General features: G+C 37.7%; 8 protein-coding genes across 8 annotated transcripts; 3 read left to right on the top strand and 5 right to left on the bottom strand. All coding sequences in view use genetic code 12, as the record gives it.

Moving 5' to 3' along the window:
- Positions 1-4675: 4675 nt before the first annotated feature.
- Positions 4676-7006, top strand: UME6 (Zn(II)2Cys6 transcription factor UME6; the record flags this gene model as incomplete). The annotated part of the gene is made up of 1 exon (XM_049324449.1): positions 4676-7006. The coding sequence occupies one exon, from the start codon at positions 4676-4678 to the stop codon at positions 7004-7006; it is 2331 nt and encodes a 776-aa protein (XP_049179854.1).
- Positions 7007-7520: 514 nt separating this feature from the next.
- Positions 7521-10208, bottom strand: KGF56_003144 (uncharacterized protein; the record flags this gene model as incomplete). Its single annotated transcript, XM_049324448.1, has 1 exon — positions 7521-10208. The coding sequence occupies one exon, from the start codon at positions 10206-10208 to the stop codon at positions 7521-7523; it is 2688 nt and encodes an 895-aa protein (XP_049179853.1).
- An 860-nt stretch (positions 10209-11068) lies between these two features.
- Positions 11069-11407, bottom strand: KGF56_003143 (uncharacterized protein; the record flags this gene model as incomplete). The annotated part of the gene is made up of 1 exon (XM_049324446.1): positions 11069-11407. One exon carries the CDS (start codon positions 11405-11407, stop codon positions 11069-11071), a length of 339 nt encoding a protein of 112 aa, XP_049179852.1.
- A 1376-nt stretch (positions 11408-12783) lies between these two features.
- KGF56_003142 (uncharacterized protein) lies at positions 12784-15012 on the top strand (the record flags this gene model as incomplete). The annotated part of the gene is made up of 1 exon (XM_049324445.1): positions 12784-15012. One exon carries the CDS (start codon positions 12784-12786, stop codon positions 15010-15012), a length of 2229 nt encoding a protein of 742 aa, XP_049179851.1.
- A 178-nt stretch (positions 15013-15190) lies between these two features.
- On the bottom strand, positions 15191-19087 carry PHO81 (Pho81p; the record flags this gene model as incomplete). The annotated part of the gene is made up of 1 exon (XM_049324444.1): positions 15191-19087. One exon carries the CDS (start codon positions 19085-19087, stop codon positions 15191-15193), a length of 3897 nt encoding a protein of 1298 aa, XP_049179850.1.
- Positions 19088-20100: 1013 nt separating this feature from the next.
- Positions 20101-20736, bottom strand: YRB1 (Ran GTPase-binding protein; the record flags this gene model as incomplete). The annotated part of the gene is made up of 1 exon (XM_049324443.1): positions 20101-20736. The coding sequence occupies one exon, from the start codon at positions 20734-20736 to the stop codon at positions 20101-20103; it is 636 nt and encodes a 211-aa protein (XP_049179849.1).
- Positions 20737-21432: 696 nt separating this feature from the next.
- KGF56_003139 (trans-hexaprenyltranstransferase) lies at positions 21433-22893 on the bottom strand (the record flags this gene model as incomplete). The annotated part of the gene is made up of 1 exon (XM_049324442.1): positions 21433-22893. One exon carries the CDS (start codon positions 22891-22893, stop codon positions 21433-21435), a length of 1461 nt encoding a protein of 486 aa, XP_049179848.1.
- Positions 22894-24424: 1531 nt separating this feature from the next.
- MTS1 (Mts1p) lies at positions 24425-25978 on the top strand (the record flags this gene model as incomplete). Its single annotated transcript, XM_049324441.1, has 1 exon — positions 24425-25978. The coding sequence occupies one exon, from the start codon at positions 24425-24427 to the stop codon at positions 25976-25978; it is 1554 nt and encodes a 517-aa protein (XP_049179847.1).
- Positions 25979-27493: the final 1515 nt, after the last annotated feature.

The raw sequence follows: 27493 nt of genomic DNA, 5'->3' as shown, positions 1-27493 counted from the left end.
TTCATTCCAAAGTTTCATTTTTGGCAAAGTCTAGATTTACATCAAAAAAAGAGAAGTAGAAAAGAACAACTAGGAGAGATCTACCACCAGGAGAGATCTACAACTAGGAGAGATCTACAAACAGGAGAGATCTACAAACAATTTTATCTTAGATAAAAGTGGGTTGGTTTTTTTTTTTTTACAAGCGCATGGTTTGTGTTACCTGCGCACACATATTGTATGAACTTTAGACACCCTGCCCTTCCCTAGAAGAAAAACCGGTTTACTGTTGCTAAGGCATATCGGTAAAATACCATCGAGGAGGATTGAAACAACAGCAACGTCCGGATAAAATATTATCAGGTACTTACAACACAACTTTCGTAATAGAGCTCGTCGTGATAACGAATTGGTATGCAGCGCTTGCATACTTTCCTTTATAAGCAATAAACCTGTACAACAAGATACTCAATCTGTGGAAAATGCACACGGTTTTGATATCATCAATATATGCAGGGCATGTAGTTGGATGGTTACCTGTTGTGACATCTGTGTTTGTACAGTCCTATACGATGTCTACGTAGTAGTAGAGCAAAAGAGGACTACCATGTGTCTATTTGTTTTTTTAGAACCTTAAAGACGATGCAAATCATTTTTTTCATCACCAGGGTTTATATTGTATTTCAATAATAAGCCACTACAATCTACCTGATAATCTAAACAATATAACAAAGAAAGTATTACTTCCCCCATTCAAAAGGCACCTTTAAGAACGACAAAATGGGAAGAGTGCAAAAAAAGGTTGAAGTAGAATGAGTAAATGAGTAAATAAGAGGGTTAGTGTATGCGGTTTTTCCATAGCCGCTACACTGGTTTTGATATATGGTGATTGTTTATATGTACCATCAGTAATATTGATAATTTGACCCGAGAAAATCCAACTAATCGATCCGTCCCCTCATTTCTTCTAACCTTTGCATATGACACACTGGTCTATTACTTCCTACTTATGCAAGGTTCAAAAGTAAGTTTTTAGTTGAAATTTAAATTTTTCATCCTGAATCTGAAATGTCGTGCAGACAGAAAAGAGAGAAACTTCATGGAAGAGACTTTAGTTGGAGGTACGTATAGAACCGTAATGCCTTACAATAACCATAGCTAATCCCATTCCAAGTGCGGAGATCTTCTAATCTAATTGGGAAGAAAGGTTTTTAATTTGGTCACTAAACAAAAGGTAAAACAAAAAAACCCTAAGAAAAGCTTAATTTTTTTCTTTTCATTTCTTCACTGATAACATTTTAAGAATGCAAATAGAGACTTTCGGGAAGACTCAATGACCAACTGATTGTGTTCATCATCGAGGTGCTACAAAAAGGTGACTCCCGGTATTTTATTCTTCATCAGATTGGAAGATCAAGCACCTTGAAAACAGAGTTTTGCTCTTTTTTTTTCCTTTGTTCTCTTTCTTCTTTTTTTGCTTCTTCTGGTATCTGTGCTATGTACCATTTTTCTCACGTTTATTAAGCATATAATTTTTAGTAATGTATCGCAGATAACAAGATTATCCCAATCCAAATAAATAGGCCAGTGTCTTCCATGACCCCATAACTTGTATTTTTCTAAAATTCTCTCCCCCCCTTTCTGGTACAAGTTGCCCAGAGAATCATCATTTTGTCAATCCGTTCAAAGTCACATGTGACTTTGGTTACTTGTTTTTCTTTTTTCATTTATTTCAATAGTTCTTTTGAGAGAGAATCGATTTTTCACTACAGGTTTTTACTTCATTGAAAAAGAGATTTGGCTCTTTCAAACTTCAATGCTACTTCAATTCTTCTATTTCTTCAATCATTAGTAATTGGTGTAATCCTTAATAAAGAATTTTTTTATTATTTGACAATATTCAGGTATAATAATAGATATATACTGGTTTGGAGAAAAGTCGGGGTCAACCAACCAAAGGATAACCAAAGAGTTTTTAAGGTTCTCATTTTTTTTCTTTCTATTTTTTTCCTCTTAATTAGTTTTTCAACTTTTGAGGTAGCATTAATGTCAACAAGCCAATGTTCATAACTTCCAAAAAAAAAATTACACTATGGCGCGCTTATTTTTGTTGTACCTACTTCATACATGTCAATGCTTTAGTATAAAGTAATTAATCCATCAAGCCCATAGGTTTCTCCTCTTGAGAGTGTTTTCTCTTAACTTTTCCTTGCCTGAAAAAGTAACAAAAGAAACACAATAAAAATGAGGACACTACTCAAATGAACATGGAACTTTTAAATACCTATGAGTTATGAGTTATGAGTTATCTTTGGTAAAAGTTTATTATTTGCCAACATTGTGAGCTCTCACGACTTCTATTCTACTTTTTCTTCAAAGGTAAAAAAAAAAAAAGAATAAAGGGCCCTTCTTCTATAGAATATGTCTTCTTTGTCAAAAAAAAAACAAAGAGGGGCATACACATTTGCTAAACCCGGAAAATATTCAAACATATCTTTCCCTAGCAAAACTATCAAGTTCTTGTATTTGTAAGCTTTCAACCCTTTTTTCTCCAAGAAGAATAATTAGTGAAAAATAGTTTTCAAGAAAAAAAACAAATTTTATAGTCAAAGTAATTGAACAAATTTGTATTGCTGAAAAATAAACAATAGTCATCATCCTTTCTTTCTTTCTTCATGAATGAGAGGTTATGTCCAAGTGCTTAACTCCTTCCGAAAATTGTTGAATCAGCAGAAAATGTATTTTACTTCCTCCCCTCTCCTTCCTCCGCTTTCCTCGTACTCCACTACTCCACTACTCCACTACTCTGCCACTCCATATTCTTCACAGAATATGGAGTGGTAATATTCAAATTATGGAGGAAATTTAGTTTTCTGTCTCTCCATTTTTTTTACATTTCGCATTCTATCTAATAATATGGAACTTTTGCAACATAAAAAAAAGATAACTCGACACCGTATCACCTGTTTATCTACCAGTTTTCTTTGGTTTGATATAGCTACCACATTTTTAATAATAAATGCATTCTGTTTTTTTTTTTTTATTTATTTATTTAATTTTTTTTTTTTTTTGCAAGTCACTATTATATGTCATTAAAAATAGAAATTACAGAAAATCGACAGAAAAAAAAAAAATTAACCTGAGACAAAAGGGTTCTTGAAAAAAAAAAACCCCAAAAACGACAATTATATTCAATTGTCTAAGGTTTTTTTCTTTTCAAATTAGGTTCTAAAGTCTGTGTCAGTTTTGACTAGGTTCTTTGTTCTTTTTGGTAAAAATGGAAATAAAGTACGCTAAGGATAATTAGAAATTTGTGTCTTTTTTAGTTCTATATTGAGAAAAAACGAATGGGGAAAAAGAAACATGGATTATACAACTTGAGCAGATTTGCAGATTGCACCAAAATGAATTTTAATTTGATTTTTATGTCACAAAGCAGAAAGGGTAAGAAAGAAAAAAAAAAAAAAAGAAAAAGGCGAAGTATTAAGCGTTAGGCTGTGGGACATTTACTTAAATGTCTTGTTCATATCTGCAATAATAAGGCACTTTACGTATAACACATTGCATACATGTCTATATGTATGTGGTGTTAATGACCACACCTTCTTTAAAACACATAGGATAGACTTCAATGGATTTTTTTTTTCTTATTATATTAAAAAAATTTTCTTCTTTCTTTTTGATAAAAAAGGGACTCTTAGGTTCTGGCCATAAAAGTTTATTTATTTGGAAAATAGCTCCATTTACAGGAAAGCAACATCTCCTTATTCAAATGTAGAAAGGGAAAAAATGCAAGAGATGGCTCAACTTAGAGTATATTTCTTCGTACTTGAGTTATGTCGCTAAGATTTAAATTACTTTTGAAGAAAAACTCCAAATCCTTTCTGGGGTGATTATCCCATGGGCTACAAATTTATAGATAAATATATATATATATATATATATGTCAATGCATTCCAGAAGTTTCTCTTCCCTTTTTTTGCCCACCCTACTTACCAAAGTATGTTTTAGAGAGTCTTGTTGTCATCGAGGTTTAGATAACATTAAAGTGAACCCTCTCCCTCTCCTCCCTTTCATCAACTTAATATCTTGCTCTGACCAACTTTTCATTCGTTTATATTCCCCCCCCTCCTAATGTACAGAGCTACTTGCCACTTCAAAGCAAATAGAGAATAAGAACATTTTTTAATTAGTTAAACCCACTACGTTTACCGAAATTCACACGATATTATTACCTACAGAGAAACCCCCTCCCCCCCCCCAACTAATCTAAAAACAGACTAAGTCATTAGCCGACTTTGTTTCAACTACTAAATATCTCACTTACCATCCAAACAGTTCAAAAAAGCATTTTGTTGAATCCAGGTACATTCAAGTTTCCTTCTGAATTACTAATTTCCCACTATAAGAGAATCACCACCATCCAAAAAGTTCTCTCTTTTATTTCATTTTTTTATCACTTTTTTTTACCTTGTCGACACTCATAAAGAAAGTTATTCCCGAGTATTAAACAAATCAATTTTGTGTAACGGGTCCGTGATTATTTTTTTTTTAATTTTATTTTTTAGTATTTTCTGACACTCGGTTTACAGGAAAAGGTTGCAAAATAATCAATTAAAGGGGGTGAAAAAAAACTAAATAACCCAAGGCATTTCCCCCGTAGTATATGATTTTGCTTGAACACCAGGAAGTTTTTATGGCAACGCCGGGCTCAACCACGCTGTCAGCAACTTCATCAATTGACGCTGACGATACGATACACTTGGAGTCGTATGCAATGTACCTTACGTCGCCTGCAAAGGCACAGTATAGTGAAACAACTTATGACAATCCAAACCACAATGACCCTCCCTATCAAAACAATCCTCCAACCACTACCACTACCACTACCACCCAGCCATTCTTAGACCATTTTCTACAATTGGATAATTCAGATTATCTACCGCGTCCTCCGCCAATTAATATAGATGGATCTCCAAAAAGAGTTTCCACTTTGTCACCTCCGCCACACACGTCAGCTGGTAATGAGTCCGCTTATTACTATGGTCCCAATATAAATGCATATCATTCTCCCTTATTGTCTACCAATTCTTTGGAACAAAATAAGGATAAATTCGTGATTCAAAATGCAAGTCAGCCGAATTTAGCCAGCGCAACATGGTCATTCCCAAGTATGGACGATAATTCCTTCTTGAACAGTAGTACCAGTACCAATAACTTTTATAAAGTCAACAGTGATACACAAAACACCAGCTTTGTGTACTCTGTTGATAATCAGTCGACAGAGCTATTCAACTGCGACAGTCTCAAAGATGATTTTAATTTATCCAATTCATTTGAGGCGACAAATGTGTCCTTAGAGTCACTACCTAATTTCAACCGTCCAAACGTGAGCCAGGAAATTCCTCATTTCCAGTATCATGAGAATGTACCCCAACAACCACCACCCCAGCAACAACAACTACAACAACAACAACAACAACAACCACCCCAGCAACAACAACTACAACAACAACAACAACAACTACCACCTCAACAACACCTACCACTACAACAACACCTACCACTACAACAACACCTACCACTACAACAACAACACCTACCACTACAACAACAACACCTACCACTACAACAACAACACCTACCACTACAACAACAACACCTACCACTACAACAACAACACCTACCACTACAACAACAACACCTACCACTCCAACAACAACTTCCACTACAACAACCACAACCTCCATCTTCACCACAGCAACTACAACAATATTTGCAGCCTGTACAAGCAGTGCATCACAATTTACAGATTTTTTTACCAACTCAAAACTTTCCCAATACACCAAATAAAAGAGCTAACAGCGATACGCCAACTTTTCCAGAGACAGGCGCCTTTATCACCAACAACAACTCTTCAGTTCCACAACCCAACACTCCGCTATACCATTCAAGTTTTTCGGAGGATTCGTTGCCTCGTAAGCCATCCACGGCTTGTATCACAAAAAGTCCCCTTTCCATTTCTATACCCATTCAATCATCTAATCAAGTACATCGCATTGTTAAAAAGTCATCTCATTCGAGAACCAATCCTTCATGCAGAAAGAACTTAAATGCATTGCATACAATAATCACACCTTTGGACCGCGTAGAAACCTTGTCACCGATTATGAAAAAAAGTGCATCAGCATCTGGGTCGTCTACTCTGCAATCTCAAAATGTGCAAAATTTATTCATCAATACCCAGTTGACTTCAAAACTACAATCGCCTACCGTTGCAGTAAAAACTGCGTCAACTACTAGCTCTTTGCCTAGTGCTTCCACTACACCCTCATCTGCATCTTCCCATAATGGATTGTTAGTAACAAATGTTTACCGTCAAAATTCCGATTGCTCAACAGCATCTTCATTGTATTCCGAAGTGGCACAATTTAAGCGAACTGTTTTAATGCCATCACAAAACGATACTGCAGGAAGGGGAAACACCAAGCAAAAGATCAAAAACAACGGGGTATTGACAGATCAAAGAGAATTAAATCCAGGCAGCACTTTAAACGAAAAGCCAAACACTAACACCAAAAGTCAGGGGACAAATTACAATGATGATTCTACTGAAAAAGATGATAGTGAAGAAAGCTTCGGGTCAATGGAAAATGAAAGTGACCAAAGTTCAACTCCCAAATTCATAGAGACAGGGTCACCAAATATTGTAAACTTTCAACATTCTCAGAATGAGCCTGTTCAACAGGACGGATTGAGAAAAAAATTTACCAGGAGACGCTTATTACCAAGATCAAAGAAGGGGTGTTGGATATGTCGTATTAAACATTTGAAATGCGATGAAACGACACCTTCATGTGCAGCATGCACAAAATTCGGATTGAGTTGTGACTATAGTAATATCAAGCCCGAGTATGTTACTAATAAGAGACTAAGAGAGGTGAAGTTAAATGAAATGGCTCTTGTGAGGAAAAAACATCAGGCTAAAACAAAAGTCCCAAAAAAGAAACGCAAGAGTCAAGATTAGAGGTAGTCTGAGTTGGCAAGTATTGTTTTTTTTTCTTCTTTTTTTTGCAACTGGCATATGCTTCAAAAGTTGTATCAATGAATAAATTTAGGTAATTATTGGTGGGCACAACTACAAAGCTAGTTTCTTTGTCTTTGGTGGCTGCTCACAATCTCCAAAATATATTTAAGTTAACTTTTTTTAAGAAAACCAAAACCACACAACGGGAAGAGATGTAACACTTTATCACATACCTACACAGACCTAAGATTTTAGAGAATTTAATCCCTTTGTGCAATTTTTCTTTTTTTTTTTATTGGCTCTTCTTGTAATTCTATATAAATATGAACATATATATATATATTCTTGGTTTTAGATGCTTCAATGGAAAATACGAAAAATAAAAAGGCAACTTGATTCGACTTGGACTTCCACTTCGACTTGTCTCTTACTGAACTTCAATTCCACCACACATCTTTTTTATTCTTTCTTTTATTCTTTTTTTATTCTGTTTTTATTTTCGTTGTCGCGCTCTTTACTCCCATTCACTTACTATTAACTTCTTATTGATTATAGTCGTTTCCGTCTCATTTCGTGGTACTACTCTAGTATCTTCGCCATATATTCTATCACCGTTTTCCAAGATGCCTTCAACACAAAACTTATACTCTATCATGGAAACAATGTTCCCAGTAAAGCCAACCCATGGTCCAGCTAAAGGATCTTTTAATGGCGGATATGTATAATCGGTAAACTGCTCTCTTTCTTCATCAATAGTGGACTCTCTTCTCCCTAAAGATTTAGATTTCCCCTTAATACGTGGCTCAGAAACATAGTTTCTACCGGCGGAATGTGTCCCCTCATTGAGGAGTGATGATTCGTCAATGGGCGTCTCATTAGCAAAATCGATGTTTTCCTCATCTTCTATAATGGCAGAATTGGGCTCGTCATTTTGAGTTTCTCCCGAGGTGAACAGAGTATCATCGTTGTCAAACACCTTATCGAAATCACAAGGGTTCAATATAGCTCTCAATGCAATAAAGTTACTCAAGGGCACGTAGTACTTTTCAAAATTGTACAAAACGCACATAGTTGCAATGATTGTTGGTGTGCACAACACGGATAACAAAATTGCACTTTCCAAAGCAAGTGTTCCACACATGAATAGTTGGAAAATAACCAACCCTAAGATCACACGCCTGAAAATCATTGGCCACACTTTACCTGTTGAATGTGGAGGGTGAACGAAATTGTATACTAGCTGGTATTTGTAAACAAACAAACCAAGTACAAAGTATATTAAGCCACAAGTGACTATTTTTGTCGAAACCACAGAGTATATAAGAATGATCATAAAAATCATAATGTGCTGTGGCTGGTGAATACCAAAATCAAATATTTGTGGTGTAAAATAGTAAGCTCTGTAATCTCTTGGAGTTTTCAAAATCAACTTTTTGAAAACGAAAAGCTTTCCCAAGATGTTGAGAAGTAAAAAATCACTAACCTGCAACAATTTAACCGGAAACATAGTTAATCCCTGCAATAAAATCAAGTCCACGTAGAACAAAGCCATTCTCCTTAGTGAAGTTGCAAGCTGCGTTGCTATTTTTGTCGTATCACTGATATAAGACATATAATCCCAGAATGTTCCCGCAGCAACGTAGATTAAAAACAAGTTAAAAAATATGAAAAAAAAGTTTTTTGACAATGTTGATAATTCAACTTCACTGTTGGAGGAGTACCCCTGTTGCCGTGACAAGTACTGGTAAAAATAAGGAAACAGGATATTTAAAAGGGTAAACAACAATGGAGGAAGAATACCTGTAACAAATGTAGTCAACCATTTTGACTTTCCAATAAGTTCGCCCAACGCTGGCCAGAATTTGCTAATTGTCTTCAAATCAAGCAAAGATGTCAATGGAACAACCAAGAATATAATAAATCCGTAACTCAAGACAATAAAAAAGGTGATTAAATATGACTTGAGCAATTTCTGGGAATAGGTTAACTTCAAGTTTGGCCAGATGATGTCTTTTGGCGCTGGAGCTAAACTGACAATTAATTTGTAAACACGAGGGTCCAATATCGTTTGGGCTGCCATCTGCGCCGACGCAACAGAATCCATGGTAATAAATGCAGAGGGTATTTGTTTAAACTCATAGTGCTCTTTAGCGTTAATAGTTGACAACTCCGTGTCAAATTTGCCTCTGGTAACTTTTATATCATCATCCAACTCAAGTAGCTCCTTTGACATTCTAATAATCTGGTCTTCTTCTTGTGCTTTGAGCAGCAAAGGCTCATCCCATATGGGATTCACTGCAGGTATTCGCTGTCGATTAAAGATGTCAATATCCATCTTATACTCGGATGCATACAAATACTCCAAGTCTCGAATAAGTTTCTTTCTTCTATTGAATTCGTTCTGGAGTGGTGTCCAGTCATATATTAGTTTCACATCTTCCACTTTGCCAATTCCTAAATCTTCAATAAACTTTTTGATCTTCTCTCTTTGCAACAACTTTTTCGGTATACCATCTAGCCTAATAGTCCTATCCGTTATAGAATCTTGTGACGCCAAATACTTTTGTCTCATTTTTAAAACTTTCATTGTAAAGTCATAAAGGTAGTAAAATACCACAATTGAAAATAAGTACGTGAATATCGGGTACACCCAAAGAAATTTCGGAAAATCATCATGAAAATCTGGCGGTTTTTGGGGATTATTGTTTCCCAAAATGTCTTCCTTGTCATAATTCCCAGTAAAATAAAATCGGATTGGACTCAATACTCCAATTGCCAATATTGCCAATACAAAAAATATCTTGATCCCCATCTTAAAGAAGGAAAGGAAGACATATGCATCGAGACCCGAGTAGGTAATAATCTCCTCATCCGTTATCTTGTAGATCACCTTCAACCACCCAAATAAATTGTCTGGTAGTGGTTTTAGTAATTTTGTCCCTTGTTGTCTCAACGTTCGCACAGCGTAGATGTGTGGCCATCGATACCTCATGATGCAAAATAAAAGAAATAGACATAAGCCAGAAACACTGGTAAGAACCAATTGTGTGGTGAAAACCCTTTGAGGTCCTACTGTATGTATAGGGTCTGGACCCTTATTACCTCCATTACCACCAATACCTCCATTACCTCTACTTATTCGGTCCTCTTCCTCGATGATTTGCCAGCCAACTCGTAAAATATCTAGTATTTTCACCACCATTATATTCTCGACGTTTCTTTTACAAAGCAAGCACTAAAATGCTTGCTTAATGGTAAGCAAACGGGTAATTGTTATGTTGGTAAATCTTGACGAGCTTATATAGAATCTTTTTTTTTGTTTAGGCGATGTTATGGCGCGCGGCTCAAGGTGAAACATTAGAAAGTACGACCCTATCGAGCGAAGCGAGATAGTGGAGCATAGACTGCTACTGACCCTATCGAGCGAAGTGAGATAGTAAAGTATAGACTGCTACTGACCCTATCGAGCGAAGCGAGATAGTGGAGCATAGACTGCTACTGACCCTATCGAGCGAAGTGAGATAGTGGACCAACACTTTTGAGCTTGTGCTCGCTCTGCTCGATAGTGTCGCTGTGCTCAATAGTGTCGTAACAAGCTATTCAGTACTGCTCAATAGTGTTGTAACAAGCTATTCAGTACTGCTCAATAGTGTCGTTTCAAGCTATTCAGCACTGCTCCACTATCTCGCTCTACTCGATAGTGTCGCTTTGCGCAAAAGAGAAAATATAGAAAGTTATATAATAGTTTCAAAGTAAATGAAAAATTTCCATTCTATCAAAGCAGAGATCTGATATTAAAGAGTGCTGCTCCACTATCTCGCTCTGCTCGATAGTGGAAGTCGATAGTGGAGCTCGATAGTGGAGCTCGATAGTGGAGCTCGATAGTGTCGCTTGTGCTTGCTACTACTGTCCACTTTTACTGGCATCATTAGTTAAACAATCATGTTTGTCGTCAGTGTGATTTGGACCACAGCAGCAGCAACAACAACAAGACAATCTTTGTAGTTAAAGGAATGTTTGTCAATTGTAGGGAGGTCTCTGTGAAAACCGAGTTTTTTTTTGCTAATGGTGCAGTTTAGTCTTAATCATAGCGATGACGGTGCCGGGCACCGTCATTGTGTCCAGAAGAACTTTTGTTCCCGACATGAGTGTGATATTCTCCCATGGGACCAGCACCTTTTCAGCAAGAGCCTTTTTTAGCACATAAACCGACAGTGCCTCTGGCACTGTTACTGGCATGGAAAAGACATGAGGAGGTTTAATCGATTTGACAAGTACTGTTGAAAGGGTGGGTAATTTTGGCAAAGATGGTCCTAGAGAAGTAACCAGTGCATGACGAGGTCCTGCATCTGGGCCCAAGTTAATCAACTCGATGTACGTGGTTACAAACGATTTATCCATTAATGAGTTAAAGAGGATAAGTAATTATTTATTTTTTTTGGCTTGTAGCATTTTATTGTAGCGACACCACCGACACTATCGAGCAAAGCGAGATAGTGGAGCATACTAGCTGCCACCGACGCTGCTTTGTTCCCCCTTCCATCCTCGCTGCTTCGATAGTGTCGACTAGACGAGTGAAGCGAGTCTAGTATATAAGGTGTAGCACTCTGCTTGTTTCATCCTCCCGGTGGGATCCACTATCTCATCAACACTATCGAGCAGAGCGAGATAGTGGAGCACACTAGCTACCACCGACGCTGCTTTGTTCCCCCTTCCATCCTCGCTGCTTCGATAGTGTCGACTAGACGAGTGAAGCGAGTCTAGTATATAAGGTGTAGCACTCTGCTTGTTTCATCCTCCCGGTGGGATCCACTATCTCATCAACACTATCGAGCAGAGCGAGATAGTGGAGCACACTAGCTACCACCGACGCTGCTTTGTTCCCCCTTCCATCCTCGCTGCTTCGATAGTGTCGACTAGACGAGTGAAGCGAGTCTAGTATATAAGGTGTAGCACTCTGCTTGTTTCATCCTCCCGGTGGGATCCACTATCTCATCAACACTATCGAGCAGAGCGAGATAGTGGAGCACACTAGCTACCACCGACGCTGCTTTGTTCCCCCTTCCATCCTCGCTGCTTCGATAGTGTCGACTAGACGAGTGAAGCGAGTCTAGTATATAAGGTGTAACACTCTGCTTGTTTCATCCTCCAGGTGGGATCCACTATCTCGCTCTGCTCGATAGTGTTAGAATGCGCAAGTCTAAGAGAAAAGAGACATTAAAGTAGCAATACATATAGATTTTGAACAAGAGTATTGCACTTTTGACGAGGGATCTAGAGCATAGCTTTATCAGCTGAGTATATAGTATTTCTGCTGAAAATTTCTGTTGATTAAATAGTATACCTTTTGAGTATATAGTATATCATCTATATAGTTTTACACCACATTAGTGCTCTCTCTTTCAGAACATTTATAAAGAGCTCCTAATAGAGATGATAGTGTCGATAGTGTCGGTGTAGTCTGTGTGCTCCACTATCGAGCGAAGCGAGATAGTGTCGATAGTGTCGGTGTAGTCTATGTGCTCCACCATCTCGCTTCGCTCGATAGTGTCGATAGTGTCGCCCTATTCTTTTTTTCCCGCCTGGCAAATATTTTTTACCGCCGAGTGGACCCTTTTCTCCGCCTGACTTTTTCCGCCTGGCTCTTTTCCTTTCTCTTTAGGAAAGAAATAAATTACATATATTGAAAATCCATCAAGCAAGATTAAAGGACAGTCAAATTGGGGTTCACCAATAACCCAAAACAGCTGCGAGTAAACCCAAATGAGCTGCGGAAAATGGTATTCACAATGTCAAATTGGACTAGCAATGAGACCGGTGGACCTGAAACAAAGTTTTATTCAACTAGCAGAACATCTACTGTAGTTTCATGTTCATCTACTTCATTGCCCATCACAACTACAGCAACGCCGCCGCCGCCGCCGTCGTCGTCGTCGACGACGACTACAGCAAGGGATTTTTTTGATGACGAAATCTCACTTGTCTTGATCAATAGCGATCCTATGGAATGTAATGAAAACTTTTCCATCTTCATAAAATGTATCATTGACAATATTTATGTCGATACCAATAGCCCGCCCACTTACCAAGAGTTGTCCTTGTACGCTTTGAAGCTTTTGTCGCTGAATTTGTTTGTCAAAAATTCCAGATTTTGCATTGGCAAGATATTGGCGTTTTTAGAGACATTCGCGGCAGTTACCGAGTATAGATTGGAAGCAAAGGCCAACGAGAGCAATGATGCAGATCTCATGAAACAAAAAGCAGACGATCGAATAAAGTTTGAAAGTGAAAGCTTGAAGGAGTTCTTGTGTATCACTTTACTCCTACTCCTCAAACTCAAGAATAGCAGCAATGAAAAAGACGATAGGGATGATGATGAAAGTGTTCTGAGTGCATCTTCGACTTCAACGCAACCTGAGAACTTAGACTTGCTAGGCATTGAAGAAGTTTTCAAAACACTTCAAACATCCAAGTTTATCGCAATCATTACTCGTTTCATAACTACTCAAATTAAAGCAGTAGATCAAAATGAATCGTCCTTTGTGATTTTGAAATTCAGTTGTGATTTGGTGTTTGAGTATTTGTACTACATTGAGTTTCTATCCTCAAAAGAACTTGCGGAACTCGCGAGTAATGACAATGAAATAATTGCGGTAATTATAAAGTACCTTTTGTCCTCGGAACATTTTAATAACTATGATCTAGATAGCGATGAATTTAACAATGAAAGTAGACTCGTAGCTTATGAGGAGCTAAAGCTTTTGTTGTTAATTAATGAACAGTTTTTGATGAATTCGTATAACGAGCTGCGGAGCACCAATAATGTCTTTGCGGAGCTCACCAACAACAACAAGGACACAAACTGTAATATGAAAAATATTGTTGGCTTTATTAATCTATTGATTTACCATTTGAACCGAGAGGAATCCCAAATCATCAAGTTGTTGATTTTGAAGTTTCTCTACCAAGTCTTTACTACATCCTACACTGCAAAACTAATATATCGAAACGACTTGAAAATATTGATTGATATCTTCATTAGAGAATTGGACAATTTAGAATCTAAAGATAGTATTCTCATATTCACTTACTTGAGAGTACTTTACCCGATATTGATGTATTCCGAATTGAGTGACTGTGGAAACTACAAGAATATCGAGTTATGGGACGTTTTAAGTCATACTATTACCAATCCAGGGTCCAAAACAAGCGGGTCTGAGGAGAGGTTGTTAATGCTGCAATTAGCAGCAAAATGTATGAAAGTTAAGTGGCTAGAAGCCTCTGTTACAAAGATGAAGAACAATAGTCAAAATAATGGACGCCATCTTCGTCATGAGCCAACACTTCCTTCTTCGCTCGAGTCGTCTCCGGAAAAGCATTCACTAGAGGACTCGACTAAGGGGGCGGTACCGACAACATCACCATCATCATCATCATCATCGATAACAACGGCTACAACAACGACAATGACAACACATATTGATGGCATGACTACGCCATCAACACCATCAACACCACCACCACCACCACCACTATTCACCCGAGTTGCGTCTGTGCGTTCATCATCAAGGGCCGATTACCACAAACATACCACGGCACATAATTTCTTGGATCGTAAAAGTAGCGGAAAAAGGGCAAAAACAAATACAAGTACATCATTAGGAAGTATATTCGAGGAGAACAATAACAATGTTTTCTTAAAGCAATTTGCGCAGAAATTGGCTATTACAAGAAACAATGACATTCCGATAGATGAAACGTCGGATATTTCTGATAATCCTAGTTGTCAAGATTCTAATATACTAAATTTGCCAAACGAATACCTACAATCAAAACCGCTTCCTAAGATCCCAGTACCTAAAAAGATAAGAGGGCAATTTTATCAAAACGAGGGTTCTGCTGCATCTTCCTCAAGTTCACTTAACTCAGATTCTTCCGTCAAGCAAAAGGCAAGAAAGAAAAAAGCTCCGCCGCCGCCACCTCCACCTCCAAGACGTCGTAAATAATGTGATTGATTGTGAGCCTTGTTTTCTTCCCCTCTTATATCGATATACGTTTATACGAATGTAATGAATAATTCTTGTAGCCTTGGCCGTTTGTCTTTTTTTTCTTCTTTTTGATTATCATATCTTTTTTTCTCCTTTCTCCTTTTCTTCTATATAGAGTACTGCTTTTAAAGTTTGGTCACATAGTGATATCTTCTTTAAAGCTAAGCACATCATCAAATCTCAATCCGTTGATCTCGGTCTTTATGTATGAGTCCAACTCCTTTTTCAAAATTTCTTCCTCCATTTCATCACCACGTTCGCTGACATCACTCGAAGCAACAAGAATTAACCCTCTACTTCGGATTAAAGATATTAATTTCGGTACTAAATCAAGCAAATGTATGGAGGTGATTAAACCAAAAAGGTTATTATTAATTGAAAAGTTGACTGCTTCCTTTATTGATCTGATAATGAGCTCTTGATAATTTTTTAAATTAGACGCTTTTGATATCTCTTTATTGCTTGCTCCTCCTTTGTCACCACTACTGCTGCTGCTGTTGTTGTTGCTACTACTCTCAATTAATAGTCCGTTGGTTGATTTTTTTTCAAATTTGTTCAACTTTCTATTATAAGTGATTCCATTCATTATTAAAAACACGGGGAAATTAGGTTGTTTCCAGTTCAAAATCTTACAAATCAACGCGTTTGAACTAAGAAATATGATTGATCTTGAGGGAGTACTGTGTCCTTCTTTCTTATACTTTGAAGGTCCCATGTGGTTGAAAACGTCATTTAGTGTGAAATCAATAAAAATGTTTAAATTCCTTTGAACATTGCCCACAAATGGTAAAATCTCAAGCTCGTATGTAGATGGGAAAACAAGCTCCAAATTCAAGTTGATCTCCGGGCTTAGAACTTCCAAAATTATATCCAATGGAAGGTATATTATCCTCAACAATTTCTTAATCAAACTGATATCCTTCACAGTCATACTAGAAAGATCTTTGATAACTTTGGAGTAGTCAAACAAGTCGTCTGTTATTGCAGTTAGTTGTTCAAGTGACAAATTTGGCAAATACAAGTCAATATTTTCCGTGATTGCAATTGCCCAGTGAGGACAGACAACTGGAGTACCGTCATTTAAAAGGCACACTTTGATTCGAAGGTATTCCCCGGATAATGACGTAGCTGTTACTATTGACGAGGGAATGAGTTGTTCTTGCTGCTGCTGCTGCTGAATCTGCACTGCAGGGTTCTGTGCACTGTGAGACACTGCATTTACTCCCGCATTGAAGTTTGGTGATAAGAAGTTGTTAGGTGAAAGACCTCCTGCGGCATTCAATTTCAAAGTTTGTTTATTTTTAACAAAACTCGTTAAAGATTTCCAGTATGTGTCAAACTTTGAAGTTTCCAATAAAGTTCCTGAAAATGGGAAAATTATTTGATAAGTAAACTTCAATTGGCCGATATTTCTTAGTCTTAAATCAAACAATGGGAGCTCGATAGAAGTAATCTCGGAAGATGTTCTGTCAAAGTGTGAAAAGGATAAGGCCGTGGTCTTTGCAATTAGTCTCGTGCCAAACTTTGGAAATATTTCGAAATCAATACGGAACTCAGTTAAGGAATCAATATCCGTTTGAAAAACACAGTTACTCTGAGAGTTCCCACCAGCGCCTTCTTCGTCTAATGGTAACAAGATATTCCTGGGAACAATATCGGAAATATTGGATGTCAAAGTAATCCTTCCTGGTTTCAAATCAGTAGCTGAATTGAACAAATTGATAAACTCATCTTGGGGAAAAATTAGCTCAATAAGAACTTTTTGCTCTAAAAAGTTGTGCCCATAACGGCGTAATGGCAAAATTGGGGGTGGTAATTGCAAGTCAGGTATGCTATCTATATTGTTCTTGTCAATTGATCCACTATCTTCCGAATCATCTTCTTCATCTGCGGCATTCACCGCATCATCTCCAGCACCATCAGCACCAGCACTAGCACCAGCACCAGCACCAGCACCAGCACTGTTACTACTACTGTTACTACTCAAGATACCCCTGGAAGTGTCTTCGCCATTATCTATTAGTTGCAATTGCAGCAGTTGTGGCTGTTTGCTTTTGTCAAAAAACTGTTCATGGTGACTCAACAATTCATTTATAACACCAATATGACCTTCAAAGACACAATAATATAAAACATTATAACCATCTTGATCTAGTATATCCAACCTGGCACCAAATTTGACCAACTCCTGAGTAGTATTAACATGGCCCTCAGCAGCAGCATAAAATATTGGTGTCCATTTATTAAAGCCATCAAACTTGTTGATTTCTGCACCATATTGGATTAAAAGTTTTATCAATTTATAATGACCTGCTCTAGAAACCACATGTAAAGGAAGTAATCCTTCAACATCTTGCTGATTAACCAAATCCTTGACCAATTCTTTGGAAGATTCATTAGAAAGTAAATACTCTATGATCTTATAATCTCCAAATTTGCATGCATAGTTTATTGGCAAATACTGCAATGTATCCTTACTTGTGTATGGAAATGGGTTTGCACCAAATTGAACCAATTTTTTAATAATGTTCAAATTGCCGTGTTTAATGGCAAGTAAAAGTGGGGACATAGAGTCGTTGCCTAAATCATCAATGTGTTCTTTGGGAAACAATGTGATTATAGTATCTAGCAAATCCCCTCTGTTGTGTTGTGCTGCATAATGAAGACAATTTCTTCCATTAAAGTCTCGACGAATTAGCAAACTTTCAATCTCGCTTTTAGACAACTTCTTCACTATGCACTCAACAATGAAATTTCTAGAATGGTTGATTGAATCGTATGGATTAACGACTTTAACACCGTTGTTTATAACAACATGACTTTCATGGTGGGTCGGTGTCGGCAGTATGGAGCAACATTCATGCAATATTGTCTTATTATTGTTGAAGTCGTTGTTGACCAAAGTGAGATCTATATCGTAGTTGATTAATTCCAAAAATGATTCTAAAAAGGAATCCGAGATTTTGAGATTGGTAATTGATAATAAAAAAATCTTTGAGATTTTGCATTTTACTGAGGTACTAAATGGAGTATTGGCTGACTTGCTTGAGCCGTTGATTTTATCAATCCACCGTGCTAGTAGGGACAAATCGGGATCCTTTATTGTAGCCACATTGACAAAACTGGCATAAAGATCATCCACCTCGCTATTATTACGTTCAATATTTGAGATCGACGACTGCCTTACAAATGCAGGCTGTCGCTGTTCTTGATCTTGATCTTGTAAATCAACTACTGTTTGCATTTCACCTGCGATTACTACAGACTGCTCTCCTAAAGTTTGAGCCTGCGCTTCGGCACTAGTTGCATGCAAACTGTAATTATTCAAGCACGTAAAGTCTCCATCCATAATACTTTCAATGTCAAACAAAGACTGGGTAACCAAGTCACTCAATTCGTTGATTTCGTTTTTATGGAAAACGGGTTGAACGCTAACAGCAGTACTAATGAATAGTTCCTTAGTATGTGACTTGGATCGCTTATCCCATTTTTTGACCACTTTAGAAAACCCCGTTTCATTCAACTCGATAAATTGCTGAAGTCTAATTAGATCCTGGTGTATTTTTTTGAAATTTTGATACAAGTTGAGAAACGAGATTGAGTTTCGGATATCGGAATTTAATGGCAAAGTTTCTTCATTGTTCCCGCTTACATGCTGTTGATTTAGACACCTGTATAGTTTTGCAAATAGTTCGTCTCTTCTGAGCACTAGGAGGTTTAAGTTGATAGCTAGATTTGCTTGTTTTTCGAGATAAAATGAATTGACCTTATCTAGCTCTCTTTCCACACGGAAAAAGAAAGTTGCCTTGTTCTCCTTTAGTGTTTTTTGGATTTCAGCGGCTGTGTTATTACTGAATGCTGAAGCCAGCTCGACCTTGTTGTTGTTACCACTGCTGCTACCACCACTGCTTCTATTGTTTGTCGGAATTGCCAATTGTTTTATCAACTTCTTTAAAGCTTTATAGTCAATAAAATGACCTGAATATTCAGGTAGCTCCAACTGTCTTGACGCAAGGTATTTACCATACTTCATCTCAATTTAAAACCACTATAGAGCTCCCACACTGGTAAGTTCAGTAACCAAGACACAAATACTTGAAGTTGAAAGAAACCCTTTGAAGATGTTTAATGGAAATTGCAACTTTTCTCTTTTGGTATTTCTCTCTGCATTGTTTGTTTTTTTTGCTGTTCGCGTAACACGTGGTGGGGGCTATCGAGCGGAGCGACCCACACACTATCGAGCGAAGCGAGATAGTGGAACCACACTGACTAGCTGTACATTATCGAGCGAAGCGAGATAGTAGAGCACGCGGACTAGCTGCGCCCTATTGAGCGGAGCGAGATAGTAGAGCACACTGACTATATCAATACAGTGGAGCACACTGACTAGCTGCGCATTATCGAGCGGAGCGAGANTACAGTGGAGCACACTGACTAGCTGCGCATTATCGAGCGGAGCGAGATAGTGGATTACACTGACTAGCTGCACACTATCGAGCGGAGCGAGATAGTAGAGCACGCGGACTAGCTGCGCCCTATTGAGCGGAGCGAGATAGTGGACCACACTGACTATATCGATACAGTGGAGCACACTGACTATACAGTGGAGCACACTCACTATAGAGTGGAGCACACTCACTATAGAGTGGAGCACTGACTATATCGACACTATAGGGTTTTAAGAGATAAACTGGTTATAAAGTTGGTTATAAAACTGTAACAAGCTACTGAGTGTTGCTCTCGCTCTGCTCGATAGTGTAGGGGAAGGAGTAGGGGAATATTATTTTTGAACAATCGAAAAAGTTTGGTGTTGTAGAAAGTAAAAGAGAAGATTGTGTCAGTCTCTAGTATAGCATATAGCATTATACTCGATAGTGGAGCACACTTTGTAGCGACACAATCGGCACACTTTGTAGAGACACAATCGGTACAACACTATCTCACTCTGTTTGATAGTGTATATTTCGCTCTGTTTGATAGTGTAGATTTTGCTCTGCTCGATAGTGTAGATATATATCTATACGTATAATCTGCTATACATTATACCTATTCCTTCTTAACAGCATTGGCCTTTTTAGCTTCGTCAAAGTGTTTCTTAAACAAATCAGCATTCTCTTTATTACCGAATCTAATGGCCAAAGTTTGGGCTTCTGGCACCCCTTCGGAAACATCTGCAGTCACAGTGTATACCCAAGATCTATCGCTACCGATATTAGGTTTCAATTCATAATCAGGCGAGATTAAATGATTAGCACATATTTTCAAGGTTTTGTCTCTTCTCATCACAATTCTTGTTTTGCCATTGACCTCCTTCTGTTTCAAAAATTTGACATCTCCTGTTCCTCTTTCTTTCCACTCTTTGGTATCTGCATGAAACCTAAATAATTTGGCGCGGACCTTGTATACAACTTCTTCATCTTCCTCGTTGGTCTTCACCTCTACTTTTTTATCCAAATGAATGACAGGCGTAAACTCGACATCTACCTCTTCTTCTTCTTCTGCTCCTTCTTCGTCTTTACCTGCTTTTTTGTCACTTTCCTTCTCCTTGTTTGATTCATCTTTTGGTTCCTCCTCCTTCTTTTCCTTCTTAGCTCCAAACATAGAAAAGACATTGGCGGATGGAGGTTTGGAAATTTGGGACTCTTCCGATGTTGTGGCCTTGCCAGCTTCAGAGTTGGACATCTTCTACTCGTATACTCTACTTGATTTATTCAATAATCCCTCTAAAAGTGATCTCCTATACACTGTTTTTTTTTTTCCTATTGATTCAGCTCTAATTTTTTTTTTTTCTTTTGTCTTCTTCGATGAAAAATTTCAATTATGTAATTATTGGTAATAATTGCCGTCTATATTATATAAGAAGTGTGATATTCTTATATAAGAAATGAGATATACTTATATAAGATGATGAGATATACTTATGTAAGGATGATGTTTAAAGAGCTACAGACGAACTGGGTCTCACAAGATACTGAAAAGTTGCAGGAGCTTTCAATATGATCGAGTTGAGAGCGACACTATCGAGCAAAGCGAGATAGTGGAGCGCACTAACTGCCATTGCAGGAGCTTTCAATATGATCGAGTTGAAAGCAACACTATCGGGCAAAGCAAGATAGTGGAGCGCACTAGCTGCCATTGCAGGAGCTTTCAATATGATCGAGTTGAAAAGAGACACCGGGTTCTCTTCTTCATCCAAGCCCGAAGCAAGAAAAAGGCTCCTTGTCTGAAGTGGCTCAAGACGACTCCAAAACTCCAAATTCGTCATCTATATCAAACTCTTTTGTGCCTTTTTTTCTTCTTTATTTTTTTTCTTCTTTTTTTTCTTCTATTTTTTTACTATGTACAATAGACAATGCATCAAACAACCAATTAAGCTCTTCATTTGGTTCTTGTCAAGACTGAATTTGTCAATAGCTCCAATGCACTACGCGCATCGGATTCAGGTAATTGTCTAAGATTTTCTAAGGCTGCCATACAATACTTGGTGGCCATTTGCTTAGTTTGCTCTAATCCACGATATTTTTCAACTGCATTTCTTGCTATTTCAACATCTCCCTTTTGCTTGAATTTTCTCGCTATAAGTTCTCCCAATGCGGGGTCTTGTTTCCATGCAAATAAAATGGGAGCTGTAGCTAACCCCAACTTTAAATCGGCTTGACTTGGTTTGCCGAAAATTGTGTCTGAACTGGTATAGTCAAGCATGTCATCAACTATTTGGAAACATAATCCGAGGTTGCGTCCAAACTGATAACAGTTTTCAATTATGTTATCTTGTGCACCACTTAGTACTGCAGCTGCACGACACGATTTGGACATGAGACTCGCGGTCTTCAAATAAGTCTTGTGCAAATAATATTCAAATGCTGCTTGCACGTTTGTTTCATGATCTACCAAGTCCGAGTCGTTAGAAACTGAGTATTCATGTTGCTTAGTAGGCACTTTGCCGGTAGGTTTAGGCACTTTTTTCAGGTCTCCATCGTTATTGATTATTTCGTTTTCCTCTTTATTGCTTAAAACGGTATTTTTCAACTGCATAAACTCCCCTTCAACCAAGTTTGCAATTGTGGTACTCAACAACTCGATAACTTCTGGGTTCCTCAATCTTGCAATGGCAACAGAAGCTCTTCCCAATAAGAAATCCCCCGCGAGTACTGCCATCTTGTTGGTAAATGCAATATTCCCACTAGGTCTTCCTCTTCTTGAATCTGATAAATCAATCACATCATCGTGAAGTAAACTAGCAGTATGTATCATTTCAACGATTTCAGCCAATCTTCGTTGTTTTGGTAAGATCCCATTCATTTTATCCATTTGTGGCAATTGGTCCATAGGCTTGCTCAAAGGATCCAATATTATTCTCGGGTTTATACCATGCAAAATGCGTAAAGGGCTCAAACTATCATCTACGCTATTTCCAGCAATTGATGCTTGGCCAAACTTGGGGGTTCCCTTAATATGCTCTTGTTCAGTTACATCGTATTCATCGATGGGTATTCTTTGCCGTTCCAGTAAAGGTATATTCAGTAATGCTTTACTCAATAATAATACAATGAGAGGTCGAACATTCTTACCTTCAGCTTCAAAATAGTACGAGCTGACTCGATTTAGTGTCGGGTGTCCCGAACCTATTAGACTCGCTATAGATTTGGCCAAATTTGACATTTCATGGCTAACTATGGAGAAGGGATCTTGAAATTTGGACTTTGTTGCTGCTGCTGCTCGAGGTGACACCAATTTTTCAGAGGCTTCAATAGCTGTTTTAAATGAATTCGAGGTGGCATAAGCAGCAAACCTCCCCGAATGTAGAAGCAACTTTTTCTTGAATAGTCCACTTATCATGTTTTCTGTTGTTTTTTTTGCAAGGTAATGTGTCTAGTGTATCAAATTGGTGTCCTATTGTATGTGTGTGGCATACATCTGATTGTTATAGCTAATAAGATTTACCTCAGGTAAATGAACGAGACTTTTTTTTTTTTTTTCATTTTTTTTTCACTTCCCTTTTTTTTTCCCTGTAAGAAACAATGAAAACCGTTGGTATGTCAGTGTTGCTATATACTACGTTTGAGAGCAAATGAGCGACACTGTCAAGCAAAGTGACACTGTCGAGCAAAGCGAGATAGTGGAGCATATTGACTTACGACACTATCGAGCAAAGCGAGGTAGACTAGTTACTATTTGCTGTAGTTGAGTTTGTATGTATTACTTGCTGTAGTTGTTAATTGGATAGGACTTGAAGAAAGAGGCAATACTCACAAGTTTTCTACCAATGGTCTCGTCTCTACTCTCTTTATACTGTCCCACTAGGGAGTTAAGCGAGCTAGTGTCGGTGGGGCACCCATACCTGTTTTTTGTAGAAATGTCATTATGTAGAGAGTTTGTTCTGGTGCACTTGAATGAGACTTGGTAATAAAGGGGGGGCAGGAAAATCTCATCTCTCGCAAAGACGGTGATGCTACAAAAAAGCTATAACTATAAGAGTATCATTTATTGCTTTCTCTATTGAATGAATTCAATTTATTCATTACCCACTTTTTTTCTTTTCTCTATAAATTGATGCCAATTTATAGAGAAAAATTACGATTGCAAAATTGTTGAATATCTCATATCTTTTGTATCAACACTATCGAGCAAAGCGAGATAGTGGAGCACACTGACTACACCGACATCGACACTATCGAGCAAAGCGAGATAGTGGAGCTATCCTTGATACACATTCCATTTCCCCGAGACTGCTATAGGTCACCAAACTATGGCAACTTCGATTGACATAATGTAGGTGTAGTCCCCTATCGAGTAGAGCGAGATAGTGTCGCTAGTCGATGTCAATGTAGTCAATGTGCTCCACTATTGAGCAGAGCGAGATAGTATCGCTAGTCGATGTCGATGTAGTTAATGTGCTCCACTATTGAGCAGAGCGAGATAGTGTTGCTAGTCGATGTCGATGTAGTCAATGTGCTCCACTATCTCGCTTTGCTTGATAGTACTCCGACTTGCTAGAATGAAGAATGCGCTGAATTTGAATTGTAGTTGAGTAGAGGCTATAATGTAGAGGCTATACTGTAGAGGCTATAATGTAGAGGTGTATTAGTATTAGGTGTAATGTATAGGTGTAGTCAGTGTGCTTCACTATCTCGCTTCGCTCGATAGTGGTGTCTAGGGTCGTATTTGGCAAGTCCATGCGATTGGCATATTATCTGACAAAAACGCGCAAATAAATATGTGAAAATTTTTTGGTTTTTTTTTGAAAAGAAATGGACACCAACACTGCTCCTTTTTTCTTTTCAAGCATTGGCTATTGTCCTTGAATTGAACTATATCAATTGACTTGGAAAAAAGGTTGTTACAGTAGTTAAGAGTGGATTTTTGAAGAATGTTGAGCGACGTGTCTTTTATCAAGACCCCTGCTGCTAAGCCGCAGCCACCGTCAACTGATGAATGTGGTGTTAAAACAAGTGCTTCACCAACAATTCATAATGCTCCATTGCCAGCAGATGGGCCTGGGTCAACTTCGTTTTCAAATACTATTTTATTAAGTATAATGTGTTTGGTTCCAGGATACATCACTTATAAGTTGGGATTGGGTTTTAAGACATGGGTATTTTTTTTCATTGTTTTGGCTGTGCCTATATTGATGTGCTATTGGACTATAATGTCTTCGTTTTCGCCTAGAATTAATGAGAAAGCAAAGTATCCAAACAGACCAATTTCCTACTATTTGGAGTACCACACTCCTGAATTGAAGGCCAAGTATCAAGATTCCAATGGTGGTAAAGGTTCTAAGATTCCCATTGAAACCTTTGAAGAGTTGTATTTTGATGGCAAAGTTTCCTTTAAGGGCGATTGTTTAGATGTTATGGAATACAAACATGATTGGGCTAATTTCAGATTCACTTTGGGATTGTTTAGATTTTTTTTGTTTGGAATGATTCCTGAAGTCATATTCCATTCACAGTCGCAAGATGAAGAACAAGTCAGAGACCATTACGATAGGGGCGATGATTTTTACACTTGGTTCTTGGGTCCTAGAATGATTTATACTTCTGGTGTTATTAGTGACAATACTAGAGAAGAAACCTTGGAAGAGTTACAAGATAACAAGTTGAAAGTAATGGCTGAGAAGATTGATTTAAAAGAGGGAGAACATGTATTGGATATTGGTTGTGGTTGGGGTACATGGGCAACTTATGCATCTTCTCAATATGGAGCTAAAGTTACCGGTATCACTTTGGGTAAGAATCAAACCAAATGGGGTAATAAGCTATTACAGCAGTATGGTGTTTCTCCAGAACAATCGAAAGTTGTTTGCTGTGACTATCGTGACGCCCCACCTTCTAGTAAACCCAACGGTAAATACGACAAGATTACTTCTGTTGAAATGGCAGAGCACGTTGGTATTAGAAGATTGACTGCTTATTTGGAACAATGTAGAGATGCATTAGAAGATGATGGATTATTCTTTTTGCAATATTCAGGATTGAGAAAGAATTGGCAATACGAAGATCTTGAATGGGGATTATTTATGAACAAGTATATTTTTCCCGGTGCCGATGCATCTACACCATTAAGTTTTGTTGCCAGTTGTTTTGAATCTGTTGGATTTGAAATTGTTAGTGTTGATAACATTGGTGTTCATTACTCTGCCACAATATGGAGATGGTACAGGAACTGGATTGGTAACAAAGACAAAGTCATCAACAAATATGGTGTCAAATGGTATAGAATTTGGGAATATTTCTTGGGAAGTTCAATTGTTGCCAGTAGAAACGGTACTGCTACTTGTTATCAATTCGTTTTGCGTAAGAACATAAACTCATATAGAAGAATTGAGTATGTTCCTAAGCAACAAGGTCTTCAAGGAGCCATCAAGGGTAACGGATCATTGAATAGTAAATGGACTGAGGAATTTACCAATTTGTATGAGTGAAATAAACTAGAAAATCAGAGGGCTTAGTTCGGTACCACCAGTGTATACAAAGTTATCTATCAATTGCTCATCATTATCTAATCGTGTTTCCAAAATTAGTCGGCCCGTTGAGATCGGTTTACTAAAATAGGAAAAGATGACATGTTGCTTTTTTTGCAGTCCGAATGTGCTATTTTTTTTTTTTTTTTTTTTTTTTTTTTTTTTGGCCTCAGTATCTAGAGTCGAGTAGTTTCTAATTAGTAAATAGTTAGTGGTGGTGGTGGTGGTGGTGTAATAGTTAATCAGCTAATTTGCTTACTATAATGGTAACAGCGTTTGCTGTTTGAAGTAATTGATATACCAGTCTATCAATCTCTAGTTTACAAATTTTCCATCACCACATACCCGGGAAAATGGCTTAACCAAGGGTCACAATGAATGAGCAAGAGCGGATTGTAAGATCGAACTACAAATTATTTGTGCACATAACTTAAAAAAAAAAAACAAAAAAAACAACAGACATTTACCAAACTGGGCAAAAAGGGACGGATTTTTATTTCTTGACGACTTTTTATTATTGAGAAACGTGCAATGACATAAACAAAGATGGCCAAGATGATCAGCACGAGTCAAAAAGATATATCGGTCCGAGTATAAACCGTGTAACTGAGACAGAACTTCAGCCTTCTTTCAAAGGAAAGCAATACCCGTCCTCCTATCTTTGTAGGAATGATGGGAGTAGAGGGAGAGAAAAAAAAAGTAGTAGAGAAAAAATAATAAACTAATCTACTTGGATTATTATGGTTTCAACCTTTCATCAGGTCAATCTTTAACAATGTTGAAGATTGACTCCTTGACAATGTTAAAGACTGACTCCTTAACACTTTTACTCACCCTCCTTGCCGCTTGAGATATTACTACTAACAAAGGTTGACTCTTGTTCGTGTGATGCTTCTAGCGGTTATGAATTGATTTTTTAAAATTTACTATTTTTTCTCTCGCATCGGTTATGTGTGAAATATTTTACCCCAGTGCGAAAATTCGCTCTTTTTTGATGGAAAACAGTATTGGGCGGCCCTCAGCAGAGTGAATAAAAATCATGTCTACAAACCATAGTTGCTCGAGGTAAAAAACCATAGTTGCTCGAGGTAAAAAACCATAATATTTGACAAGGCACCAAACCATTACAGTATAACTCTAACCATCACCCAACTCACTACCTCTGACTCAGTGTCTTTTGCACTGCCTTTCATTTGGTTTTCTAATGGGTCTGTCTTTTACTTGATAGTTTTTCTATCAGAGAGCAGGAGTCAAAATCAAAGTCACAAACGGTAAAAGAGCAAGGAGTTAAAAAAGGAGTCAAACGTGCATCCAGTAAGAAAAAAAAAAAAGGTTATTCCGTTCATGCGGATGTCGTGTATTGTAATTATATTTGTTTTACGTCATATCATTTATTGACTTCCCCTTTGAACATCAAAATGTCTCAAAATATTATTTTATTGGATGATAAAATAGTACTTATCAACTTACATTAAA

The sequence above is a fragment of the Candida oxycetoniae genome (assembly GCF_023343755.2).
Source record: "Candida oxycetoniae strain CBS 10844 chromosome Unknown scaffold21, whole genome shotgun sequence".
NCBI classification, from domain to species: Eukaryota; Fungi; Ascomycota; class Pichiomycetes; order Serinales; family Debaryomycetaceae; genus Lodderomyces; species Lodderomyces oxycetoniae.
This window is presented reverse-complemented; position numbering and strand designations above follow the sequence as displayed.